General features: G+C 40.1%; 1 protein-coding gene and 1 long non-coding RNA gene across 5 annotated transcripts in view; one reads left to right on the top strand and one right to left on the bottom strand.

The window, feature by feature from the left end:
* LOC115367083 (uncharacterized) overlaps positions 1 to 20,246 on the top strand; it is a 71,049-nt gene extending 50,803 nt beyond the window's left edge. Inside the window, exons 6-7 of one of the 4 annotated variants that reach the window (XR_003928887.1) lie at positions 10,595 to 10,734; positions 19,715 to 20,246. This is a non-coding gene — a long non-coding RNA (uncharacterized LOC115367083). Of the gene's footprint in view, positions 1 to 10,594; positions 10,735 to 19,714 lie in introns of those variants that run through there. The other 3 variants (XR_003928885.1, XR_003928888.1, XR_003928886.1) reach the window with 3 other exon arrangements.
* Positions 40 to 23,697, bottom strand: gpm6aa (glycoprotein M6Aa). The gene is made up of 7 exons (XM_030062798.1): positions 23,169 to 23,697; positions 10,586 to 10,778; positions 7,807 to 7,963; positions 6,054 to 6,207; positions 5,473 to 5,549; positions 3,926 to 3,991; positions 40 to 2,208 (listed from the first exon to the last, which is right to left on the bottom strand). The coding sequence occupies exons 1-7, from the start codon at positions 23,203 to 23,205 to the stop codon at positions 2,056 to 2,058; spliced, it is 837 nt and encodes a 278-aa protein (XP_029918658.1). The 5' UTR covers positions 23,206 to 23,697; the 3' UTR covers positions 40 to 2,055.
* Positions 23,698 to 25,234: the final 1,537 nt, after the last annotated feature.

Raw genomic sequence — 25,234 nt, 5'->3', positions numbered from 1 at the left:
TAATAACTTCAGCCACAGAATAGAAAGACACCAGAGACATTAAGTATTTATTAACAAGTACACAAGTGAATTTTATTTATGCAAGCAAATTTGATCATACAGGTCAAATAAGCCACTTCAAGCTGTTGGCACATGAATGTACAAAACAGATTCAATTTAAAGCCTGCTACTAAGCATTCTTAGTGAAAGTACAAAAGACTAATACGAGGAGGAAGCTGAAAGCATCTTTTCAGATCATTACTGAGTAAGCAACGTTGGTACAAGTATTAGTTTTAAGACATGGTTGAAAGCTTATCACAAACTAAATAGACACAACTCAAAGACTACAGTCTCTAATATCAGTAGCATAATGCGGTAAGCGTGGGAGGTTTAGTACTGCACATATAAACAAAGGGTTGATCCAGCAAGACAGTCAAAAGTGTAAAAATAAAGAAGTGAAATAAAATGACTTTTTGAGTCAGTAATACTATACTTATTAATGCATGTCCATGCCACAGAAAACATCTAAATTCACAGTCTTTACCTAACAGTACAGTTATCCAACTCGGAGTTGAACACCAATGCGCTTACATCTAGAGAGAGCACAGAAATGGTCAAATAAGTGCATGAAACTAGCTTTTAGAAATACTGACAAAACAAATATTGCCAGGCAATGAAATGACAGGCCACCTTTGTAGTCTTATGGCATCAGGATGTGTAAGCAAGACAATCAGACTTTTACTGTCATCAACAAAACTACTGTGACACACACTTTTCTCACATCTGATGATTCCACCAAGAAGTGCCATTACACCAACAACTTTTTTATTGTCAAGATTTTTTTTGTTGTTTTTTTTTTTCTTTTTCTTTTTTTCATTGAGACTGATAGATGGAGAGTGGACTGACCCACAGTGATCTCTTCTTATTCTCACATGAATTGTCCTGAAATTGATGTGCTTAACATATAGGTTTGCTTTGATATATCAATATATACAGTGCAGAGTTCTGCAAAAACTGGATTCATACTACTATTTATAAAGTTCTGCTTTTAAGAAATTAAAAAAGGGGTTATGAAAGTATGTTTGCATGTGCTTTTGTGGCTTATGATTCAAAGACAATGGAATCATTCACAGTCCTAAAATACATTTAAACCAGCAAGATTCCCCGTTTATCATAAACTAAGCCATGTTTTATTGTTTAATCAGCTATTCGCATCTTTGATATTGACCTAGGTCATTGTTTCCTGTTTAACAGGCTTGGCACAGCTAGCAATTAATATTTGTTTTTCTCTAATGATTTGGTATTTATTACTGTATTGTCTACTTATTGTATAACATCAGATAGAAAAACAGATTATAAGTTAGATTTAAATTACTTCCATATGAAAGTGATTTTGCTCCCTGGTAATAATGATATTTTGAAGGATTACAATGCTTTATAGTTGCCTTGTGAGATTTAAAATATTTTAGTTTTCAAAACTGACCACCCGTTCACATACAGTACATAGTTCTTCAACGTAAGATCTTCAGACACACGAACATGAGAAATGTGCTTGAAACCCTATTAAGCCCCAGCTGACCCCCTCAGAAATCAGCAAAAAATAAATAATACATGAAAAAAATATCACTTTGAATCAAAGAAAAATATTAGAAAAGCATAACAAATATGCAAATTATTCAAAGTAAAAAAAACAAAAAAAAAACAAGCAGAAACATTACTGCTACTTCTGATTCTACAATCTACACTAAAACTACTATTAGCACTAAACAAGTAGTATTCAATAATAATAATAATAATATAACTGCCATAATGATAATCATAACACCGTCCATGAGAGAGGTAAGGGGGCTTTTTCATCTGAAATGCTGTTTGTGGCTGGGGAGGATTATGTGACATTTCCCCCCAGACCACTTTGTCATATGACGCACCAGTGACATCAGCAGTGGCGAGGGGCCCTAGGCGCCATCCGCGCCCCCCCACCTCTGGAGGGGATGGTAGAGAGAGAAAGATAGAAAGAAAGACAGGAAGAGTGAGGGAGGGGGGCCGGATTGGCAGGGCCAGGCCTCACGCTGGTCTTTATGTGTAGGCATTGAGACGCTCCTTGGAGCGAGTGGAGTGGATGTCGTGGAGCTCCTGCTCCTCCTTCGACTTGATGTCCTCATACTTCTGCATCCGGCAGGCGTCCTTCACATAGGCCCAGTTTGCTGACAGCACCATCAGGTAGTGGATCTGTGAGATGTGGAAACAGATGAGGTGTTAAACTCATACTACAGTGTTTTTAAAAACATATGGGAATGCCTTTGTTTTTAATACTGTGACATAACATATGTATTTGAGATTCAATCAGTCGAACTCCTGCAAGAATATATGTTCATTTATTCTCGATGCAAATTAACAACCTCCAAATGGCTGACTATTCATTTTAAAAACCACAGAGTGGAGTGGTCAGGCAGTGTAATTTTTAGTGGTACCTCAACAATGGACCAGCAGGTGGCAGCATAATGCAAAAATGTGGTCTTTGTTACCATGGCAGCAAAAGCCATAGTGAATGTATTGTCTTCTAATGACTGAGGTTGTAACACAGCCATTCCTTTCACAAGGAATAACAGTCCTTCATTACTGTGTCTTTCACTGTTTCAGATATGCATGAAGACCAATTAGGACACAGAGATGTGAGCAGGAGCTGCAGTTTTTGTGAAAATAACATGGGCATGTCTCGGCTAATTAGACTGTTTATGATTTTTGTCATTTTTTTGCTAGGTCAGCTGTTAGATATTATGTATTTTTGATGAATTTCTTAGCAAAACTGTGCACTAAATTTTTCTGGCTTTGACGCTTTTTAAGGCCAGCCCTTTCTTGGTGGAGCACCCTTGCATCTGTTTAATGTTCCCAGACACCAGTCAGCCCCCCCCCCCCCCAAAAAAAAAATAGTGTGGGTGTGTGTATGTGTGTGTGTGTGTGTGTGTGTGTGTGTGGCGTGGGCTGCTTCAGTGTCTTGACACAATTTGCACCATCATCCATGACTAGCGCACACATTCTGCTTCTCAGAAAATGGCTCCTCACAAATTACTGAGCGATGTTTGCAACAAGCTCTGAGCCTTTCTTCTCCTTGTTTCCATGACAACGCTGTGACATGCCTGGTGCCTCCAAAAGAGGGAGGGAGAAAAACCCTGTCTTTTCACTGCACCAAAATGCCTTCTCTCCCATCCACGGCTATTCTCGCAGGCAAACAAAACACAAATAAACCATAAACCAGACAAAACACAACAAGCCCTATTTCCCATATTTTTTACCTAGTTACCTTACCATTTACAAAAACAATCAACTCCCACCCCTGCAGAAATCATTTGCTGAGGCCTTAGAAACACAGTTATATTATATAAAGAACACAAAATTCTTTGAAATCCATTTATTTACCATTTTCATTTGTTTATCTAGGTGAGATAGTCTTATAAAGCTTACAGCGTTTTTAGTGTAACCAGCAGAGTCTGTTACATTTTGATATCTTGTTCCTTTTTGTTTCATTGTGCAAATAAATAAATAAAATAAAATAAAAATATAAATACTGCAGTAAAGAAGCTATCTAGCTCTATTAAACAGGTTTAAAAGCAATCACAGACGAACACCATAATGCTGCGCTTGTTGAGAAAAGACAACAAACAAACAAAAACATCAAGAAAAATGATGGTGTTCTTTTTCTTAATTGATTTTCTTGGCAATGGTGTGGAGCTCATTTGAAGACCCTTGGGTCACTGAACACACGCTAATGTCAAAATTACACAGATATCAATGAGAAAACAAGCGAAAATGTTTGCATCATTCATTGCAAACATTTTTGAAGACTGGCGGCGTTGTTCGTTTTGTTCATGTGCATGCGGGTGTGCATGCGCGTGTGCGTGAATGTGCGTGAGCAGCAAGAGAGATAATCATTCTATTGATGTCTCACCATAGCGATAACAGCGGCTCCTGCTCCGGCCAGGGCACAGATGAACAGGTGGAATGTCATGTCCAGCTGTAGCAAAACAAATCACAGGACATATTAATCTGCAAGGCTCCGTGGACCTTCAAAGCTCCCACCTGAAAATGCAATTGTTACACCCCCTCCCCCCATCCAGCTACACACACACATACACACACTTTTTAGCAGGCATAATCTTTATGGCTATGAACAGTTAAGACACAAAAAAAGGATATGTCAGGTATCTAGTGTGATACACATTTTATTCTGAGAATGTATTAAGCAAAAAGTGTGGTTCCACCATTTGCATTAGCCTACTCTTTTGCGTACACCACTCTGTAAATAATAAATAATAATAATGATAATAATAAATTAATGGCCATCGTCGTATCCAGTAACCAGTCAAACAACAACCAGGTTGTTGATTGACAACATCATTTTGTCAATCAACAACCTCAGCTGCCTTTTATGCTTCAGAAAGTGTGACATCAAGCCTTTTCAGAGATGGTGGTGTCACTTTTGTCATTGGACGGATATCTCAATTTGGAATAATATTCAAATGCTCTGTGCTATACTTGAAAAGAGTCGGGGGGAAATTCCTGCATGGATGTCACGGCTACGGATTGCTGCACTGCAAAAATCCTAACAAGTCACGACTCACTCATGTGACAAAACCAATCCAGTGTGATGAGATAATTTCACTTGTTCCTAGCAGTTTCACTTCTATCAAGAATTTTCTGATGTTCTGTGGAATACTCTGTTTGAAATACTCTCTTTCTGAGTGGCTCTGGCAGTTTACAATAGCCTTGATAAGATAAGCCCACACTTTGGTTATGAGAAATGCTTACTGCTGTTTTTTTTTGCGGCCTGTGTACATGGTAATATTTATAACATTCACTTTATTCATAGAGAGACGATACACTTAAGATAATTAACCACACTACATGTCAACACAGTGAATTAAGAGGCAAACATCCCTCCCAGATAAGCTTTTATTCTTATTGTTTATTTATCCAGTGAATTTCAGCGAGCACAATATTACTCTTTCTCAGCAACATTTATCTGTTTTGTTTTTTGATCTCTGATGCCTTGTCCCATACCTGTGCTCCAGATGTATACTAAAAGGATCTGTGTGCTGTGTTACAGGTCCATGACATGTAGGCTACAGGAGTTTACTGTTAAATCACTTAGTCTTATTTCCTGCTGACCCACTTTGTAGATATGCTGGTGGGGCCAAAATTGCTCAGTATTCCTATGGAAAATCAAAGGCTGCTGATGTTGTGTCATACCATATTGCTGGCCTTACACTCACATGGAACAATATTTGTGGTATAAAAATCTTTTGTGCATGTTGTATATCCTTATGTACGTCAGGTGAGCATTTCTCAATGAATCAATTGGCCAAAAATCAAAATATAGAAACCAATGTTGCATGAATAGACAAACCTAGTAAAAGGTTTATGCATTTACGCATTATGCATGACTTGAGAGTAGTAATTTACATTGATTACTCTGCAAAAGTTCATTTCACCTACCTCGTTAGAGTCACACATCTTGTAAAACTTCTCCGATCCAGCGCACACTGTTTTCGCTTCAGAAATTGGCACAATACCTGAAATAAGATTACAACATAGGTGCTTGGGTGCTCAGGGTCTAACATTGATCAATAAACTGATCATCAGTAAAGTGTCTCATGAATATTCTGTGTAATGCAATCTTATGGGTACAAGGTAAATATTGTTATATCGTGAACTTAAGAAACCAATGGCTGTGTAAATCCAAAACCACTGATGGAAAAATTTCGGAAATCCTATCTGGGCACATCGGAGAGGGAAAGAGAGAACAATTGCAGGATACAGTGTGTTTCAGTGTGGTATTAAGCTTTTTTTTTTTTTTTTTAAACTACTTTCAATTGCTACTACAGTGGTTATAACTGTAGTTGGTGCACCTTGGATTTACTGATCACTGAGGCCTGTAGACAGCAAAAGCTCCAGTCCCACAAGTCAATAGCTCTGGAGTAAATGACACCCAGTGTGCCGTAGATAGATACTGTGGAAAACTGAGGCCTGAGTGATAGGGAAGAGCACAGCCAGAGACAGACAGCAGCATCACTTACCATACTGGCGTGGGTCCAAGCAGAGTGTGGCACCCTCCAGCACGGTAGCGTTTTGGCAAATAGTCCAGATGTTGAAGTACATGAAGACAGGGAGGGAGGTGAAAGCTGTCACCCCAAGCCAAGCCAGCATAAAGATATACGTCAGCATGATGAACTGTGAAAGAGTAACAGAGGACAGCATATCACAATCAAGATTAGTGTTAGGGCAAGGCAATAGAGGTTCATGGGGTGCTTATCTGTTCATGGATTAAGCCTACAATTTAAAGAAATTATATGCATGTTTACTAGTCACTTAAGGTAGTACTGAGTATTCCTGTATTTCTCAAATCAATTGAGAAAAAGAGGGCTTTTGTGTTCTTTATGCAGCCGTATGCTGAGCTATTCTAAGTTGACCAGATGTCTTCCTCAGTGCATTTTCTGCTCATCATACAGCTTACCAGCCAGGCAGTCTCAGCAGTCATGTATTCTATTTCCGCTGAAATACCTCCAGTAGCAGGGTGATTGCAGAGAAAAATTAAACTCTAAGCATGGTTTTTCCTTGTCAGTAAGTGCTTCTCCTTTAATTGATTCAAAGAATAGCACTAGATGCATTTTGACAGACAGCATGTCAAAACATGCCAAATTTGTTTCTGAGTAGCTGTCTGCCTCTTTTAATTTGAAGCATTTAGTTGATGTCTTTATTCAGAACAACTTCAATAAGAGAGGAGGTGTGTAGTGTGGGCTGGATTTTGTTTCAGGTCATTTTGACTTGACTCAGTGCTGTTGACGGAAACAAGTTGCCTGCAGGGAAGAGTGAACATGTGACCCTTGGGTTATAAGACAATTACTCTAGCCAGTAGACTGCCCTGCCACCCTTTTCTACCAGCTAGTCTCATTCTGGTTTGGACATTTTCCATGGACAATGGATTAGCACACAATAACTCAATGAACTCGATGACCACAGCATATCTCATTTCCCTTGCCTCCCTGTGGAGCTGCAGATTTACTAAGCAATTATGTTGTAGAGATGATCTTGTTAGGATTGTTGCAGGCTCTGTGATATGCTCAGTATAAAAAAAACAAACAAACAAACTTATTTGTTTATTGTTATTAGCACAATATAATGAATGTCTTTCGGCTGTAATATTTCTTATGGCATTTTAGGGCACCTCAGTGGTTGCATAATAGAATTAAGATTTTTTCTCTTTAGACAACCATCGGATTAAAATATATTCGTATGGACAGTACATTGAATTGGTTAAAATAATAATCTGTTGTATTTTTCTTTATGTAAATGCCAGTTGTTCTGCTCTGTCACTGACTGATAAAACACAATAATGATTTGGCCTACAGCCAGTTCATGAAAGCTTTTACATTTGCAGTTGTAAATACCAAATGTCGGGTATGTGTTTCCAGGGAAAAACTGTCCAGTGCTCAAGAAGCAAAGCATTTAATGCTACAGGTAATAGCAAAAGTGTTTGCTATTGAGCTCGGTAATAAATATGAAAGCTGAACAGACAAAGAGAAGAGCGCCTTCTAAAGAAACTCAAACTCCCATCACCAGAAAATCCTACAGGAAGACACAGTATTGGCCACACTGTTTGAATCCTAAGTGATCTGTGGGAAGTGCAGAAAATGCCACCACAGTAATGACTGTGTAGCACCAAAGATGTCAAAAAAAAGATCTTTTGCTATCTTTTGGCACTGAATCAACTGAACCAGAGTAAAGTTAAATGTAGCGGTAAAGTGCACTCATACTGTTTGTTTCTCTTACCCAAGCACTGACGCAGCGTCCACAGGTGGTAATCTTGAAGTCTCCATACAGGTCTTTAATGGCTCCACTAGTGAAGAAGCCCTCCACCATCAGCAGGATGCCATAGACAAAGAAGGCCGAGGCAATTCCGTAGATCACGTACTTGATGATATCAATCCTGAAGGACAAAAAGAAAACTGCTGAAAACTACTAAAACATTATTTCAAACAGTTTGCATACAAAGAGATGATTTCCAAGATGCTATGTGTTTGTTTTGGAAAACAACTTGCAATATGTAGTTGTCATTAAATTTCTACGTCATATTTTCCAAATAATACATATCTTTTTTTTTCTTTTTCTTTTTCTTTTTTCTTCTAACAGTCTTTTGTTGGAACACAGTAATGCTTCGACAGGATGGGAAGATTTAGTGTTTGGCTAGGTGGCATGATTCTGTGCCTTCACTTTGCTTTAATGCATAATGGATGCCATTCGCTCGAAGTTATAAAGAAAAAAATCAATGCAAGAGCAGCTTTAACGTGTTGCCATACATAAAAGTTGATGAAAATGCGGGTTTGAATATGTTCTATTTTTGTGTCCACGAGTGCGAAATTAAGTGATATTACACATTTACTTTGCCACCGTCTATTGAAACTTTATGAATTTTGTGTGAGGCACTATGGGAAATGTAGGCTGTCAAAGAACATGGACTCCAAAGTTGCCCTCAGGGTTCACTAAAGTCCTCGAGGCATCTCCATAGGTTCAGCGGGGTTTACTAATGTGAAGCCACTTGACCTAGAGAACCTGGATTCAAGGCAGTGGGACGTGATGTGAAAACGGCATTAAGCACTACGCTGGCTTAAAGCGGGTGAGCTGAAGATTTTGTCCGACATTAAACTAGTTTTTGGGCATTCGGGTGGGTGTAGTGGCACATCTAGATGTGCTTTTGTACAGATCAGTGGCCATGAGCGGTTGAATGCAAGGGCTGAGTAATAAAAACAATAATTATTGCAATGTATTTTTCCTCAATATGAATATAAAAAAAATATTCAGTAATTGATCAATATAAAAACAGATCATGGGCAAGAATAGAGAAAGGTGTGGTTGCACGCCCGGTCATGAGTGAGGAGACACACACCGTGGCACACATAGGAACTGCACACTGTGTTATTGTGGTGGCTAAAAGAGATTAGTATAATGCAAATTATTAGCAGTCTGGATTGCTCAGATTTCACACAGAAGCAAATTGTAGCCTTTAAATATGATATAATAATTATTTTATGTATAGTTACGTATGCATTATACCGTCATAACATTTTTGCCCATATCGCCCAGCCTTATTGAACACTTAGATTAAGTCTTGTGCAGCCAGCATCAGGTTCATGCAGAAGAACACAGACTTCTCTACTTTTTTACACACCAAACTAACTGATTTATAATTTGAGTCATTTATAAAAGGGAAAAAAATCAATCCCCACTCTACATCCTCATACAAAAACACAAGATTTATGGTGAGCGACTTTCTGCGTTGTTTCCTTTCCAACTCCAAGTCTCCCCAAAATAGCACCTGAAGCCTGGTGTTTTTATTTGCAATAGAGAAAGGTCCATGGCTTTGATGAACACGGTGTAGTAGCAGAGAGCCTGTAATTGTTCTGGTTAAATGTGATCGTGGCAGGAGAGGAAACAAATGTGTGTTTGTTTTTTGTTTTAAAGACATCAGCACAGCACAGCTCTCTCTGAAAATTGAAATAATCGGTCCCTTCAGTAAGAATTATCATGGGGAGTTGTCAGTTTATACCATCATGTAAATGTCCCAAAAGACTTTTTATTCACATTTGGTAAGTGTGGCACCACTGCAGTTTTTTGACTTAAGGAAAATCATTTTAGAATAAATTACAAGCAACCAACAAAATGATGGAATCAAGTTTTATTCTCCTACAAAGTTTGTTGTGAACAACTGCCTTCCAAAATATGACATCAAATATGACTCTTGCTTGTTGTTGTGTGTATTTGTGTGTGTATGGTTTTTTATTTATTACTAACTGCTGACTGTATCACAAATTGCCCCTCGGGGATAATAAAGTTACCTTACCTTATCACCATCATTAAGCACAGAAAACATGGTGGCCTGGCTTTCACAATCTCGGAAAACGTGAGTTTATCTATAAAAGGGAAGCTGCTTTTACAGAGGGTGAGAGAAGCTGATTTGATAAGGCTTTGTTGAAATACGCCCCAAACTCCACCTGCTAATAATGTATTCTTCCTACTAGTGGTGTTCATTTCTGTTCCAACCCCTTTTCCCAGATAACATGAGGATAGCGCTTAACACCAAGACAACACTGGTGCCAAAAATTGAAGAAATAAGTTGGCCGCATCCCAGGCACGATATTGCCAGGTTTCAACGCCTTGACTGCCGCCATAAAAATACGGCTAAACCCGCCCTCTTACAAGCAAGACACTGAATTGCTATCAGCACCAAGGAGGCTGGTCCTGTAGCTGAACCCAACTTTTGACCTCCTTGGGTAGGAGCAAAGACTTTACTCATATGGCTAAAACAAGTATCACTACAACAAGAAGCCATTTTTAAGAAATTGAGGGTCAAAACCAGATTTTTAAATGGGTTTATTAAAAAAAAAAAGCTCAATAATAACTCAGCACATCCAAAACCTCATCAAACTGAATTTCCCTTTAATCAGCTCTCCAGTGATTCTGCTCGATGCCCATTTTTTTTTTTTTTTATAAGGATTCTGTTCATATTATCTACTGTTCTTCCAAGCAACTGTTTTGATCTTCTTTTACTCACATGGTGAAGACGTCCAGTGAGTCCATGGGGCTTCGGACCACCTCAAAGTAGTTTTGGAGGATGGTGACGGTGCCAGACAGCGCCTCATGTCCACAGCCGCAGAACAGAGCCACGCCCGCGTAAAGCAAGATGGTGGCGATAAGAGATGGGTATGGGATCCCACCCAGGCATTTGATGCAGCACTCAAGGCATCCTAGACACACACACACACACACACACACACACACACAGACAAAAAGGTCAGCTGTCAGTCAGAAAGGACTAAAAATGACAGTTAATTGCGAAATGACATCTTTGGAGAGGGAGACAGTTCTTTGTATCTTTGAATCACTGGCTGGCTGTGACAGAGACGAAGACAAAATTCCAACTATTTTGCGGAATATTGAATAATTCAGTACACTTTGCCAATGGGCGAATGCATTTGCATGTCTTACACTGTAGCACCATTTGCTTGTAGGGAGTCTTCTGGATTCAAACCATGGTTGGGAGGCAACCACCCTTTTACAAGTAGGAACTAAATGCAAAAACTTGCCACGATAACAGGACTGCTGTGCATGAAACACAACTAAAGCACATCCTGACCCCGTGGTGAATGAACAGCTAATGTCTTTTTTTGTGAGTAGTAAGCCAGCCAGTTGGGTTAGAGGTGTTCACAGCCACAAAAGGGAGCAGGAAAATAATTTTCTCCTACACTGTCATACTGATTTCACATTAAAGAACATTTTAGTCTTCGTCGTCTCGTGGCATTGCGTTTTCCTTGTATTCTGGGTTTGTTCGCTGTATGTTTTTTGTTGGTTGTGTTGCCTCATAGAGCATCCTCCTGACATTTTATTCAGTACTAAAAACTACACTCTGACCCTGACCTTTAACCCCACTCTGATTCGCCTGGCTTCCTGTCCCAATGAGGCCCTTAAGGTGACTAATCGCTCTGTTTCGACTTCAATCTCCTGTCACACAGATTGCTCACAGGGAAGTGCTATGTGTGTGTGAGCGTGTATGTAATGTCTGTATGAATTGCTTAGATTGATGAGTCTCTCTGTCTCATGTTTGTCTGTGTATGTGTTCGTTTGTGTCTACATTACCACGTCTGTGTGTGTCTGGGTTTTACTGGGGGTTATAGTGTTGTGTGTGCATGTGTGTACATGTGTGTGTGTTTGTGGTGGGGATACTGAGTCAGTAATTCCGCTGAGTAACAACATAACAGCAACAGAAGTGCAGTTAATTCCCTGTCAGTAAACATGGAACTAAATTGTACCATGTCTTGCAGTGCATTGCAGAGTATCAGCACCACAGACACAATTTACATGAAACCGATTCCATTTTGAATCGATTGATAACCCCTCCCTGTCTGGAGATGTGCTAAAATGGAGAGCTGTTTGTCTAAATATGCATTGCTGTCTGAAATATGGTACCCTACATCAATACACTCAGCTAATGAGCCGGAGGATTCCTCCAGAGCATTTACATCACCATTATAGCAGTTGATTAAATTCATCTGCATTCACTGTGCTGTCCTCGTTTAGGAGGAGAGTCTGTGGCGATGCAGTCAGTTTTCATTGTCAGTCGTTGACATGCTGATAAACTGCAAGATCGCTCATCGAGGTTGTTTTTAGCACCGTCTCCTTTATGGTTATCTTGCCGTCTTCACCTGTGTTACAAAGCGAGAACCAGAGCCATATCACTCCTCCTCCTCCTCCTCCTCCTCATCTCTCTGCTTCTGTCTCTGATCCAAACCTGAGTGGAATACCAAGTAGCTGGTCCGTCTGCTGGGCTGTGGGAGCGCTCAGTTGCTTGGTACAGCCTCGATCCTCACCCAGGTTTGCCTAGATTATCTGCATCCTCACAGATGTAACCCAGTGCTAGACTGTGCTGTCAGTGGGATCTCTATTTGGCCTCACAACTTCATTGTAACCTGTCTTTTTTTTTTTTTTTTTTTTGGGAATGGTTTGCTGAGTGTGCATTCTTTTTTTTTTTTTTTTTTTTTTTTTTTTTTCAGTAACAGCCTGCTCAGCTTTTCACACATTCACACACATTCACACATGGGATCTGCCCAGTTCAACTGCAGTATTAAAAAAACAAAAAAGAAATGAATACCTCCATTGTTTTGGATTAAAGGAAAAGTCCACTCTTGGATACGTTTACACAGTTAGATGTTGGTTTGTGATGTTCAGTGTATTTCTGCAGTTATTTGGTAATGGAGTCTTGTAATTTACTTTTTTGCTGTACCCTCTTTTCTTCTAGCTGCCTTGTACAGTATGCTTTATTTCATGATTTCCTACATTTCCCAGAATCACTTTCAGTAACCCTTGGGGAATGTGCATGTACGTGCTGCTTTCAATTAAAAATAAGTGTAAGTGCAGATAATAGCATGGAAGTATGATTATTCAGCTGTGGACTATACGTGACTATAATTCAGACCACATCCCTGACTCAAAATGTAACATGTCTTGTGTCTGCATTGCATTATGATCTCTTGAGGCAACTGTCAGTAGAGAAATTGATATTTCTGCCTTTTCTGTGATGGATTTCTTTCAGTAGGATTGTTGAATGTTGGTGCAAAATTGTGAGCGTGAAAAGAAGCCCTTTCTCTTTGATTCTGAGGGACCATAACCTGACATTTACTGTTGATGTTTTACATAACAAGAAAAAAATGCCACAGTCAAATTCATTGAGATGTCACATTTTCTGTGTTTGATTCCTGTGTTGTCTTCAGTCATCCATGAGAATGAGACAAGAAAAAATTCACCAAATAATAACCAAGTGTTTGAGGATGGATTTCTCATTTAGTGCCTTGCTTAAGGGCACCTATGTTAGCTGCTGAAGGAAGAGAGGAGGTGATTCTTTCACCATCCCTGTCCAAATTACTTCCTCAGACCCAGTATCTCCAGTTTCCTAATTGCTTTGGGAAGCAGGTAGTGTTAGGATTGCTGGTGTGTTGGTGTCTATACACAGGATTAGAGAAGGCAGCCTCATCGACTCTTCATAACTTGACATACCTGTTATTTTCTGCCTGAGGAGTCACACGACAAGTGCTAATTGTTTTTTGTTTTCCTTCACTTAAGTGTCATCCTGAAGGAGCAGTTTAATACTTCATAGGGGGCCATTGTTACTTACTTACTTACTTACTTGTAAGGTGCTCAGTTCATCTCACAGTCAAATTAATAATTGTGTAATGATGACTTTTTTTCCAAGTTAAAAAAAAAAAAAAAATCAATCTGAGGTTTTCAGTGTAATGAGGGAAAATCAGAATCCCTTTCAAAAATGACTAGAAATGGAAGCAGTTATTAAAACCTCATGCACAGGGGGGCTCGCCTCTTGCATTTTTAGAAAGACGCCTTGTTCTCTTTCTCTTCTGTGTGAGACTTGCAGCGTGAGCCTAGTTTAATGTGCGCACTGTAGATTTGAGGACTGAGTACTTTACATGAAGGGAGATGTGCACTTATGTAAATGATTTATGTCATACCCTCAATCAAGGTTTACCTCTGCATTATTTACACTTGCTCACAAAGATGAAACCCATTCTAGAGTAGACCTCTTGTCGAACTGAACTTCACATTTATTTTACTTCATGCGAGATGATGATAATACAAAAATACCTCCTTGACTGTAACACATCTGCACCTTTGCCCCATTCTTCCACAGAGCATTGTGTTTGATGAATTTTTTAATCTTGCAATAAATGTAGAGCAGCAAGCAAGTCAAAGCAAAACTCACGTGTCATGACTGCTTATTGCATAGCCATATAGTATACCTGATTATTAGACACTAGTTTGCATTATGGATCACTAGCTGCAATAAAATACTGTGACTTCTGTGGGACCTGACTGAAAGGAAATGGAGAATTGTTTCCATGGAAACAGATGAGAATAAAGTTAGAGCAAGAGGGAAGCAATAGCGGGTGGATGTAAGGAGAGTGATGATTTATTGATTGTCTGCTTCTAATTTTATGGAGGGAAACTCCTGAGCCATTCGGTCGCTCTCCTCCCTCCAGTATGGAGAGGTGTCTTACCAAACAGCAAAAATACCTGGCCATGTTGGTTCTGGTTGAACTTAGTGTTGAACATATTTATTACATTAGTACATAACATGGATGTGTGAGTCACGGTGGATGGTACCATCTGAGTGTAACGTTTGAACTGTTGTAAATCTTATGCACCGATTTCTAATGTGTCTTCTGCAAATTTTGGAAGGCAACATCAAATGTATGGTTGAACCGTGCTGTAATTGCTTTATGTCATGCATGATATATCGGGGATGTGTGATTTGCTGTCATTTTCCTCTGCAACTTTGATTTCAACTGTCACATGATGCAATAGCCATCGAATAAAAATGCCTCCCATACTAGCAAATGCAATCCCCTCTGATCAGTAGCCCTACATTGATTCTAACTCAGTCTGCGAGATCGAGCTGGTGAAAAATGACAAGTGGTGGTGCGAACTGACTCAGGGAGCTACTGGATGCTTGATCCATAATTTAGTAGCAGCACAGCGCAGCAGAGCAACCCTCTCCCATTCATTATTTGTGCTCTCTGCATTAGTCTAACATTACCTGCGATGAAGATAAAAGATGGCTGGTTGATGAGGAGTCGCAAGTTTTTGAACGGATCTTGCTTACAGTTGTAATATCATGCTGCCATATCTCAAAGTACCAACACACAGGTCAGTCATGTTGGGAATTTGGCCTAATTGCCTTTGGGTAAGCTGATTTAAGTAGACTAATAGAGGCAGTGGTGCAGAGCTTCTGTGTGTCTTTGCATGTCAGTTGTCAAACATGAGACAATGTCGAGCTATGTTAGTGTCATAGGTTGAAAAATTGGAGATACTTGTTCTAGCAAAGTCAATTTCAGAAAATTTCTGCCTTAGTTACGCTAAGGTAGAAATTGAGTTATCGTCAGTTTTATTAATGCATAGTAATATAGACAGCATAGGAATTAACCCGTTGTTGACTTAAGGTGCATTGTGCTTGTTACAGGATTTAGACTGCTTCACACGTAGGTTCATCAACAAAATACGTAAAGACTTCAAAATATGACTGTTCCTGCAAAGAGAAACTCAGATTTTAAGGCTTTAAATAGTTCGTTTTTCTCTTAGCTCGGTGTTCTTTTCTTCAGTTGTTAATCAAATAAATTTCTTTTGCCAAAAATGAAAATCTGGCAACGTGAGGATTAGATTTAATGAATTTTGAACAAAGACATAGGATTTCAGGAGACAGCGGGGTTTTAAATATTTTATCCCCTACACAAAAAAGCCTCTGTTTAAAAAGAAGCCTGTAATTTGGCCATGACCCCAAACACACACTCTGGTCCAATCAACAGAAGGCGTCTCCTTAATACAAAGAGAAAGGACGACCCCCCCCCAAGGCCCCTCCCACCTCCTACTTCTCCTCCATCTGTCAGTGTCATGTCCGACAGGCAAAAGGGACACACACACACATACACACACAGACACACACATACAAACACACACACACTGAGACTCTCACTGACCCAGTCAACATTCACACAAAGGATGATGTTATCATTATATAATGCTCAGAGCTAAATGACGTCCTTCAAAGAAGCAATGGCTGTACCATCCTGGACACGGCAGGTCTCCTTGGGACAGAACAATCAGTACGAGATGCACAAATTAGCACAATTACCTTAATCCTATTTAAACAGCTAAAGTGTCATCACGGTCAGCTCACCAGTCAAAAAGGCGAGAGACAGACAGGCAATATTTAAACTAGCAGAAAATGGGCTTCTACCTGGCTTCCAGAGGTGTGCTTCTTCAGATCTAATTTGTGGGTGAGAGTGTGTGTGTGTGAGTTATGAACTGTCAGAATCTAGTTTTCTACCACCTCCAGGTATAACTGGCAGGCTGAAGTTCAATTCAAAGTAAATTCTGCATGCTTACATGACAAATTCTGTTTGATCTTTTATTTTTGATGCCACATAGGAAGGACTAGCTTTGCCTTTTGTGCAACTGTGGTGAGAGACAATGGCGTGGTGTGCAAGAGATGAAAATGAAAGGAGGTAAAATAAATGAGAGAGGAAAATTGTTATCTAATTTTATGTCTTTAGGCACATCATGTATGTTGGCTTACTTACACAGTTAGATAGTCGATCAGAATGTGCACATATAATAAAAAATGCTTTTATCGGGACCTGGTTAACTGAGGGCTTCCGTATGGGGGTGGGGTGGCAGCGAGTCTGGCCCTAGAGAGAGGGAGATGGCAGTGGGGGGAGGGTGCGTCTGTATGAGTCTGACAGCGCTGAGTGTATACATGTCTCGTTGCTTCCCTATATGTAATGTGCAGCCCCCCTTCCCCTGAAGCGAGCAGGTTTTTTCAGCTCATGCACGCCCCCATCTCCTCTGCGCATGTTTAATCAACCAGTATGGTTGCCATGTCAACGGCATCGCAAAATCTGAGAATAGACCGGGTACTACAGAGCTGTGACCCACTTACTGTATGTCAACAAATTCAGTGGGACAATAGTGAATGAGACACATTACACAGATTACCCCTCTGGGCAAAAGAACGCTACAGGTCAGGTCTAAAAGCCCGGCCACTGATTTCCTCTCTTTTCTCTTTTACTGAGAGATGGAAGACTCTGAACATGACTGCGTGACTGCTGAGCGGGGACGTGTCTTTTGTCTGTGCTGAGCTCACTCAGGGGACCAAGGAGCAAATGTCAAAAACTCAGAGAAGAAAGTGAGGACTGTTCCTTTACGTGCAAACTCACATTTTAAGCATGCAGCTGATCATCTCATCAAGTGAGCACAGCAAAACGAGCTGAAATTCCTCAGTCGCAAACGTTAGAGGCAGCCAACAACAGGGAAGGAAAGGATCAAAGTCCCAGCACCTAGACAATAGATTGCTTCTCCTAGGTATAGGAGTGATTTGACAGTGATCCACACCATTAAAACAAAACAAAACAAAAAAAAAAAAACCTTATTACATCATTCAGAATACTCAAAAACAGATTCAATTTCTAACAAACAAAAATCATGTTTTTCAAAAAGTCTTTTAGCAATTAAGAAGGGAACGCTATTTTCTAACTGATGCCTTGTAAATTAGACAGTGAAGTACTTGCCATTTGAAGGGCTGAAGGGTAATGAAACTAATTCAACATATTAATGAATATGTCAGTTACAGCATTCAAAAAACACACCATCATTACAGTTAAGCTTTATTCTGCAGCAGCAGCAGCAGCAGCAGCAGTGATACCTCCGTTAGACATCACAGGCACACAGTGAGGATCTCTGGGAACAGCCCCAAAGTGGGACTTTATCTTTTGAACACCTGCTCACATCTGTAGCTGATCTAGGGAGTGATTCTTGTGAGAACAATAAGAAAGCCGTCAGAAGTTTTACACAAATAGCTCTGACAAAATTTACAGGGACAATTGGTGGAACTCCCTCAACCTCTGCTGGACTGGGGTGAGTTACACCCTGCAACAATAGGAGAGAGAGTGAGAGAGATAGTGAGAGAGAGATAGAGAGACAGAGTGAGGGAGAGATAGAGAGAGAGAGAGAGAGAGAGAGAGTGAGAGAGAGAGAGGGAGAGAGAGAGAGGGAGAGAGTGAGAGAGAGGGAGTAGGTGGCCTAAAGTTATTGTGTAAGAGAATCTGGTGTAGTTTCTACTAAGGCTCAGCCAATAGGTGTTTTTGAAGGCAGACTCTGATATTTTTCTACTAGATCTGCCAGCAGGTGATTTCTTTATTAAGATACTCAGAATCTTTAATTTTCATGTGACCACAAAATACATGTTTTCAGTGTTAACCAGAATTTTATTCTTATTAGAGTGGATAAGCTTCTTAAATAGCATTTAAGCCATCATGTGAAACTAAAACTCTGTTGAAACTAATGAAAGTAAGGTGAATAGCAGCTACTCAAGGCAGAGTGACCCACCTGCAGTGAAGCTCTTGGATACACTTCAGCCTTTCAATGAATAATTAATTTACAAAAAACATTAATGAGCATTGAAAGAAATAAATAAACAATAAAAGTATAAAGAAAAAATCATCACATGTTTTGCAGGCTGTTTTCTGTAGCTAATGACAGTGAGCAACATGACAGGCTGATATCCAATATTTAATAAAAGGCCATTGTCAGCCTCACATATCAGCAAACGGATGACCTCTAATCTACAGGATAATCTCCTGTGCCTTAACCACAATGCAAAATTTGACATTTAGTATGGGAATTGAAAATTCAAAGTGCACGGGACTCAGTGGACCATAAAACAGAGCAAAACTCAGACACCGTCAGCCTCAAACCTGTGCATGTGTACTACATTCATGTCGTAACCCTTGGCAAATATTCAGCACTGTTTTGACATTTTAAATCATTACTTCATGTGCATTGAAGAGACGTACAAATGAATTTTTCATCACGTTACAGCATACCAAGTTAATACCCTGATCAAACTGATCAAACAGAAGGACAAGCGATGCCTTGCAGAGTAGCTTCTTGGCTCAGGAAGTGCTAACAGGTGTGCCTTACTCAATTTTTCCATTCGGCAGTGATAAGCAGAACTAGTGTTATCAATCAGCAGAATGATTTACTTGCTTCATTTTTTAAAGGTGTTACATAACTCAGGATCGTTTGCACAAGATCTCCGCAAAACTTCATTCATTACAGCCTTGTGCGCTTTAGGTTCTAGGTGAAATACGCCTGTTCGTTGGTGGGGCGTTGGTTTACTCCCTGTTGCTGATGGCCCCTTTGGTACATAGCGTGCAGTGCTACATTTGGCTAGCAGCTGAAGTGAGCAGTGCCCACCTGGTGCATCTGACTCATAATCTGAGATTTGCAGCCACAGAGGAGGAAGACAGAAGGGCGTTAGCGTGCTGTGAGTGTACTCATTGACACCTACACCTCTTTTGTGGTGGCAGTACCTATTTTTGTTTATTTAGCTGTTTGTTTTGAATGATGTAAACACTGCTGTTCATCAAAACATCTTGAAACCCAGCAGGCAATTTTCAGTAGTGCACAATGTTGCGTGGCAATCATAGGTTTTTGAAATTGTAATGGCCGGAGAGAAATGTTTTTATTGGCTACTGCTTGTTTTTAGAGTGCTTGTACATTAAGCAATGCTCAGTTCAATGTCCAGAGTCAAAGTGTAATATTCCTCCCACCTCTCTGGCAGGTTCCTTTGTGTACACCGGCTTGCTAACGGCTGAAACATCAAGGATCACAGCAGAAACAAGCCATAGACTTTTTGGCAGCTTTTTGACTTTTTGTTTTTCTATTTTTGAAAGACGAAAAAAGTAAGCAAGAAAGAAATAAAGGCAGAGAAAGAGAGAAACACAGAAACTACCTCTCAGCAGCCAGAGCAGCCCTCAGATGACTTAAAGCTTTGATCCACACAAAAAGGCTGACCTGACTGCGGAGGAGGAAGTTGTTGGAGGGCTTTCCCAGGAAAAGGGCACTGGAAAGGTGCATCTCTACTTTTCAACTCATTAATTTACCAGAAGACCCTCTGAGCAAGATCATCAGTGAACTCTACCTCTATGCTAATTTTTTAGAGGTTATTTTCCATCGCCTCTGAGATAAACCAATAAATCGCCTGACATATTGTCTTGTATGATCTTTCAGCCAGCAAAGAGGGCTGTGTCTTTAAATATGCTGATCTCATTGTTTTTCAGCCATTGGGAGTGCATTGCAGTGCATAGAAACTCTAGAGCACATTTAAATCATCTGATATTCCTGATAAATTATTCCAACAAATTGGTTGTCCGTTTTGTGTGCGTATGTGTGTGTATTTCTGACTGTGTGCACTCAGATATGTAAGCAGATTAGATGTGGGAGCAATGGGTGTCGCCCAGTGCAACTTATAAAACTTAAATAGTTTGAAAGCTAGAGGGAAAATAATGGACAATATATTCTCAACTTTTAGTCAGCCTTGATATACTTTGAATCAGCCCCACTCAGTCTTTCACTTTTTTTCTGTTTTGGGATCTTTTTCAGTTAAATTTTCAATCAGGAAAAATGTCAGCAGCCTATTCCATCATCACCGGTGACATGCAGTGTTTTCAATCATGCTAATAATCTCAAAATCTCAGTTTCCTTGCAGGGGTGAATGAAGAAACATAATGTCTGCTGCAGATCACACTGAAGAGCAAACCACTACTGCCACATTCTAGTTATAAAGGAAGCAGAACATTCAGGATGTTGCTAGAAGTAGCAATTTATATTTATATTGCTCATTCCTTGTTTACAGTGTTTATATTGCTCTTTGGTACTGTTATCTGTATATACTGTTTATTGTGTAAATTGTGCTTCGTATCTTGCTATCCACTTTGCTGCTGTGATGCATGAAATTTCCCCACCGTGGGACTAATAAAGGAATATCTTATCTTATCTTATCTTAATTTTTGCTCACATTTTACAGTGACGTGTGGGTCATGATTTTGTTTTGACTCACAGATTCATTGCCTTGGCGGCCACAGGCCTCTAAATGGCTGCATAAATTGCTCAAAAGGCTGCACCGGCTTGGGTGTCACCTCCTCAGGTAACAGGTTAATGTGGTGCTTAACTTTTATACAAATTTTCTCAGATGGTAATCGGAAAGGCAAGATCATACAGCAAGTATCAGTATCATGGGCACCGTTTTAATTATTTGTGGATGCAGTTTGAACCTTGTCAGTATTATAGGCAGCATTATCAACACACTGACTATGTTCTAATGACTGGCTTATTTTTTCATTAACCTCTTGTCTCAGCCCATGTTCTTGGGCTCCTTGGTCATCTTTTTTTTTTTTTTTTTTTTTCAAACCATCATAGTTTCACAAGTGACACAGAAAAATAATGACATCATCTGCATAAGAAATCGTTATTTCACTGACACACTATCTGGCATCACCTTAAGAATCTGGCATCATCTAAAGAATCCCTGTGTCTTTGGAGGTAGTCCCTGTTTATCACTGTGCTAACTCCCTGTGACTGCACTAAAGAGCAAAATTAATGTACAGCCCTTTGCTTACATGTATTATGATCTTCCAGATATGCCAGAGAAAAGATTTGCTCGTGAGTCATATGTGGGCCAGCAGGAGCCAGAGCTTGCCGCGTAGGAGTGCTCAACTAAGTAATTATAGATAGTCTTTACCAGCCCACCCTTCACCTAAATGAATGGACATGGCATACAGAAATGCATGCACAGCTTGCATGGTAGCCTCTTTCAGTTGGATGAGCATTTGTGTTAGTGGCCAAGGCTGACAGATTTGCTTCCTGAACAGAGATGCCTGAGTACACACCTAGTAATGGCGACCAAGAGGTATTCAATCCAAATCTGCCAGGATTTCTGTCGTTGATACTGGTCGATAGTCATGTGACAGTTCACATGTGAACTAACATGTGAACTGTCATCCTCACCCATAATCCTGCAGTTATTTTGTCAATAGCGTCATCATTTAATCACAGAAAAAAAAATCTTATAATCTGTCAGTATCCATAGTTGATACTAACCTATAGGGCAAGGATTATTTACTCTCTCACTGTTGCTTTCTGTATGATAAATTGTTTTGCTTGTCATATTATCCTAAATGTCTCTCTCTCTCTCTCTCTCTCTCTCTCTCTCTCTCTCTCTCACACACTCTTTCTCTCGCTCGCTCTCTCGCTCTCTCTCCCACACACACACACACGCAGACACTGAACTATTCCTGCTTCACTGAAATGTCATCAGCAGGAGTGGGTGAAGAGAGAATAGATAATGACTACACTTGGCCAGTACCATGGCAACAGTTTCAGCCTGCCTGTGAGAATCATTAGTGTCCAGGGAGGGGAGAAAGAGAAAAAAAGAGAAGAGGAGAAGCACAAACAAACATGCAAAGCCCTGCCTGTCACATAAAATAAACCTGGAAGGGAAGGAAGCAAGAAGGCAGTGCAGAGATGAAGGTGTTTCTCTATGACGGCATCCTTTTCTTCTCTGCTCATCTGTCTTTTCAGCAAGGCTTTTTCAAAGAAATGCTTTATTCAAAATGTTTGCCATCTTCAACTAAACAAAAATGCATTCTCACACTGCTTTTGCAACTCTCAACCGTACCCTCAAATCATTCATGCAAAAGGAGTGGGCGAATTATAAATCCCACTTTGCACAAAGCAAACAGTGCCCCTGCATACATGAACGAAAGAAACCCCTGCCCTGCGTCAAATCCTCACCGAGTGCCACAGACGATACAAAAGCACTGATGCAAGATACAGCGTCTGGGAATTTGGATACAAAGGCTAAAAGTGGAGATCTGATGGATTAATGAGTGTTGAGGCTTGGTTTGTTTCTCCGCTGTTCATGTTTTCCTCTCAGCCATCTTGACAAGCATAAAAGCCTTATCAAGCGAACAAAGACAGTCCAGCCCTTTGCCTAAGCAGTTCACACCCCTTGGACTACCTAAACAGCATATAGAGACTTGCACTCTTCAGTGGAGTGCTGACACTCAATGGACAAAGGAATTACCACAAACAGCTGCTCCTCTATTCACAGAGGAAAAGACTAACATTTGTGCGATGGTCTTTGCAAGCGCAGCACTGACACACAGACAAAACACCCATGTCAGATTTAGTTAAGGAAATCCATCCAAATGTTTAGGGGGAAAAAAATGCATTACCTTTCTGGGTCTGCCCCTCATCCATGTCTTCTTCCATTGTGCTGATTTTAGGTTTAGAGCAACTAGAGATGGGAAAAAGATGCCCTTTTGGATTGCTGGTTTAAGATCTTATTTTTCTTCGGGGTACCAGCTGATGGGTAGTCCAAAAAAGCACTCCCGCTTTTTTCTTTCTTTCTTGTCCGCTCTCTCTAGATCTCTCTACTGAACCCTGAGAGTGCCTGTCAGCTGTGATTTCTGTCAAGTGGCTGGTCTATGAGAAGGATCACTGAGTCTTCGTGGTGCTGCCCATTGCGAGCCGCTGTAGCAAGTGCTGAAAACCTCCTTGGTCCCTGGTGGAGAAGCCAGAGAGGGAAGAGGAGGGGGGACTTAGGGGGGTGTGGAGGGGGCAGAGGGTGGTCTTGATGGTAGGCAGGAAGGAGTGTGTGGGTGTATGAAAGGAGGGGGGTTGAGGACTGTAAGCAAAGCAGGTGTGAGAAAAAATAAGGGAAAAAAAACACTGACAGCAATGCTGCAATACAGACTGAGCAGTGAATATAGACCTCCTGACTGTGTCATGCTCAGAGAGGGGTGTTCATGGGTATCGGTCACCCTTCCCTTCCCAGCCCACCCTGATCACCCCTGGCTGCCGGAGAGAATGGTTAAGCTTGTCGGCCCCCTTGGCGGCGGTTCTACTGCATTAACTCAGCCTCTCCTTAAATAAGGGAGGGGGGACATCTGATTTCAAAATGGGATTCTCCTAATCTTATTAGTCATACAGATTCAATTATACAATCACTAAGGAGGTGTCATTGGATTCTTATCATGTAAATGCATGCTGTATGTGGCTAAGAGCATCAGAATAACAAACAGATGTGTACAATATGCAGTACACACTGCATACATAGATTTACACTGAACATGTATTTGTTGTTGTCAGGTGAAAACCTGATAACTCCCAGTGTTGGTGATTTTCATGCTTTTGCCACTAAACTTTTATTGCATTTTGTCACTTGAACTGATTCCATGATCCTTTGTGGCTTGAGGAATTTTTCTGACCTTTGGACTTCTGAAATCCTTTCAAAATCCACTGGATAAACTGAAAAATACTTGCTAAAATACAAGGTTTCTTTGCTCCTGTAATTTTGACACTCTGGAAACACGAGGTTTTCACCTGACAGCAGAACAGGTCTTTATAAACATTTCTACACTTTGCAAGAAGGCTTGTTATGTGTAGAAATATTGAACCATTTTTTGCCGAAGGCAAGCCTATTTGATGTTGTCATAAATCTAAATTGTGCAACAAACATATCTCTCCAGCGGCAATCCAGCACTGGTAGCATAACAGCTAGTGCATGCACAATTTGAAAAAAAAAAAAAAAAAACAGTCAACATTTCACATTCTGAAACACATCAGTTTTAATTTAGATATGTAGACAGAGCTCTCATAACTCATGAGGTGACTCATACCTCACACTGACAGACAGCCAAATAACAGAGAGAATGGGTGGATGGATGGATAGAAGCAGCAATGGACGATAGATGGCTTGAATTGTGGACAGATGGGTGGATGGATGGATGAACAAACAGGTGGATTAGATGAAACTTTAATGATCCCTGAGGGAAAAATGAATTGTTGCAGCAACAGTGAATAGGATATAGATAAGACTGACACAAATAGAGTGTTCTGAGGGTAATACAAGTAAGCACACCAACTGTAACATATTAAAAAGAACACAGGAATGGATGGATGAACGGATGCATGAGCACATGGGTTTATGGTCAGACAGATGAACACTGACAGCTGAATGAGGCAACTTGACCTACTGTATCTCAGAAGCAGCAGAATAGTGAAATGGGAAAAGGTACAGTATAAATCTTACATAATGTGTTAAGGTTTAAAACTGTAGGTGTTGAGGCGTAATCTGCTAATATAAGAACAGTTGTGGGCGATGAGTGATCTCAATGCAAATTAAATAAGACGGCTTAAAACAAAGTGGAGAAGGTGAGAAATAAATACTGTAATAACTGAAAAAATAATTAAAATTACTGTGGGTGATCCATGTGATGGCTTTGTGACTATAATAAAT

The sequence above is a fragment of the Myripristis murdjan genome, chromosome 10 (assembly GCF_902150065.1).
Source record: "Myripristis murdjan chromosome 10, fMyrMur1.1, whole genome shotgun sequence".
NCBI classification, from domain to species: domain Eukaryota; kingdom Metazoa; phylum Chordata; class Actinopteri; order Holocentriformes; family Holocentridae; genus Myripristis; species Myripristis murdjan.
This window is presented reverse-complemented; position numbering and strand designations above follow the sequence as displayed.

Bases quoted from the DNA above. Each gene is read 5' to 3' on its own strand.
- gpm6aa (XM_030062798.1), bottom strand. From the start codon at position 23,205: ATGGAAGAAGACATGGATGAGGGGCAGACCCAGAAAG. The intron at 7,964-10,585 runs GTGAGTAAAAGA...TTTGTCCTTCAG, and splicing joins TCACTGGACGTCTTCACCAT to GATTGATATCATCAAGTACG. The intron at 2,209-3,925 runs GTGAGACATCAA...CACATCTCACAG, and splicing joins GAGCCGCTGTTATCGCTATG to ATCCACTACCTGATGGTGCT.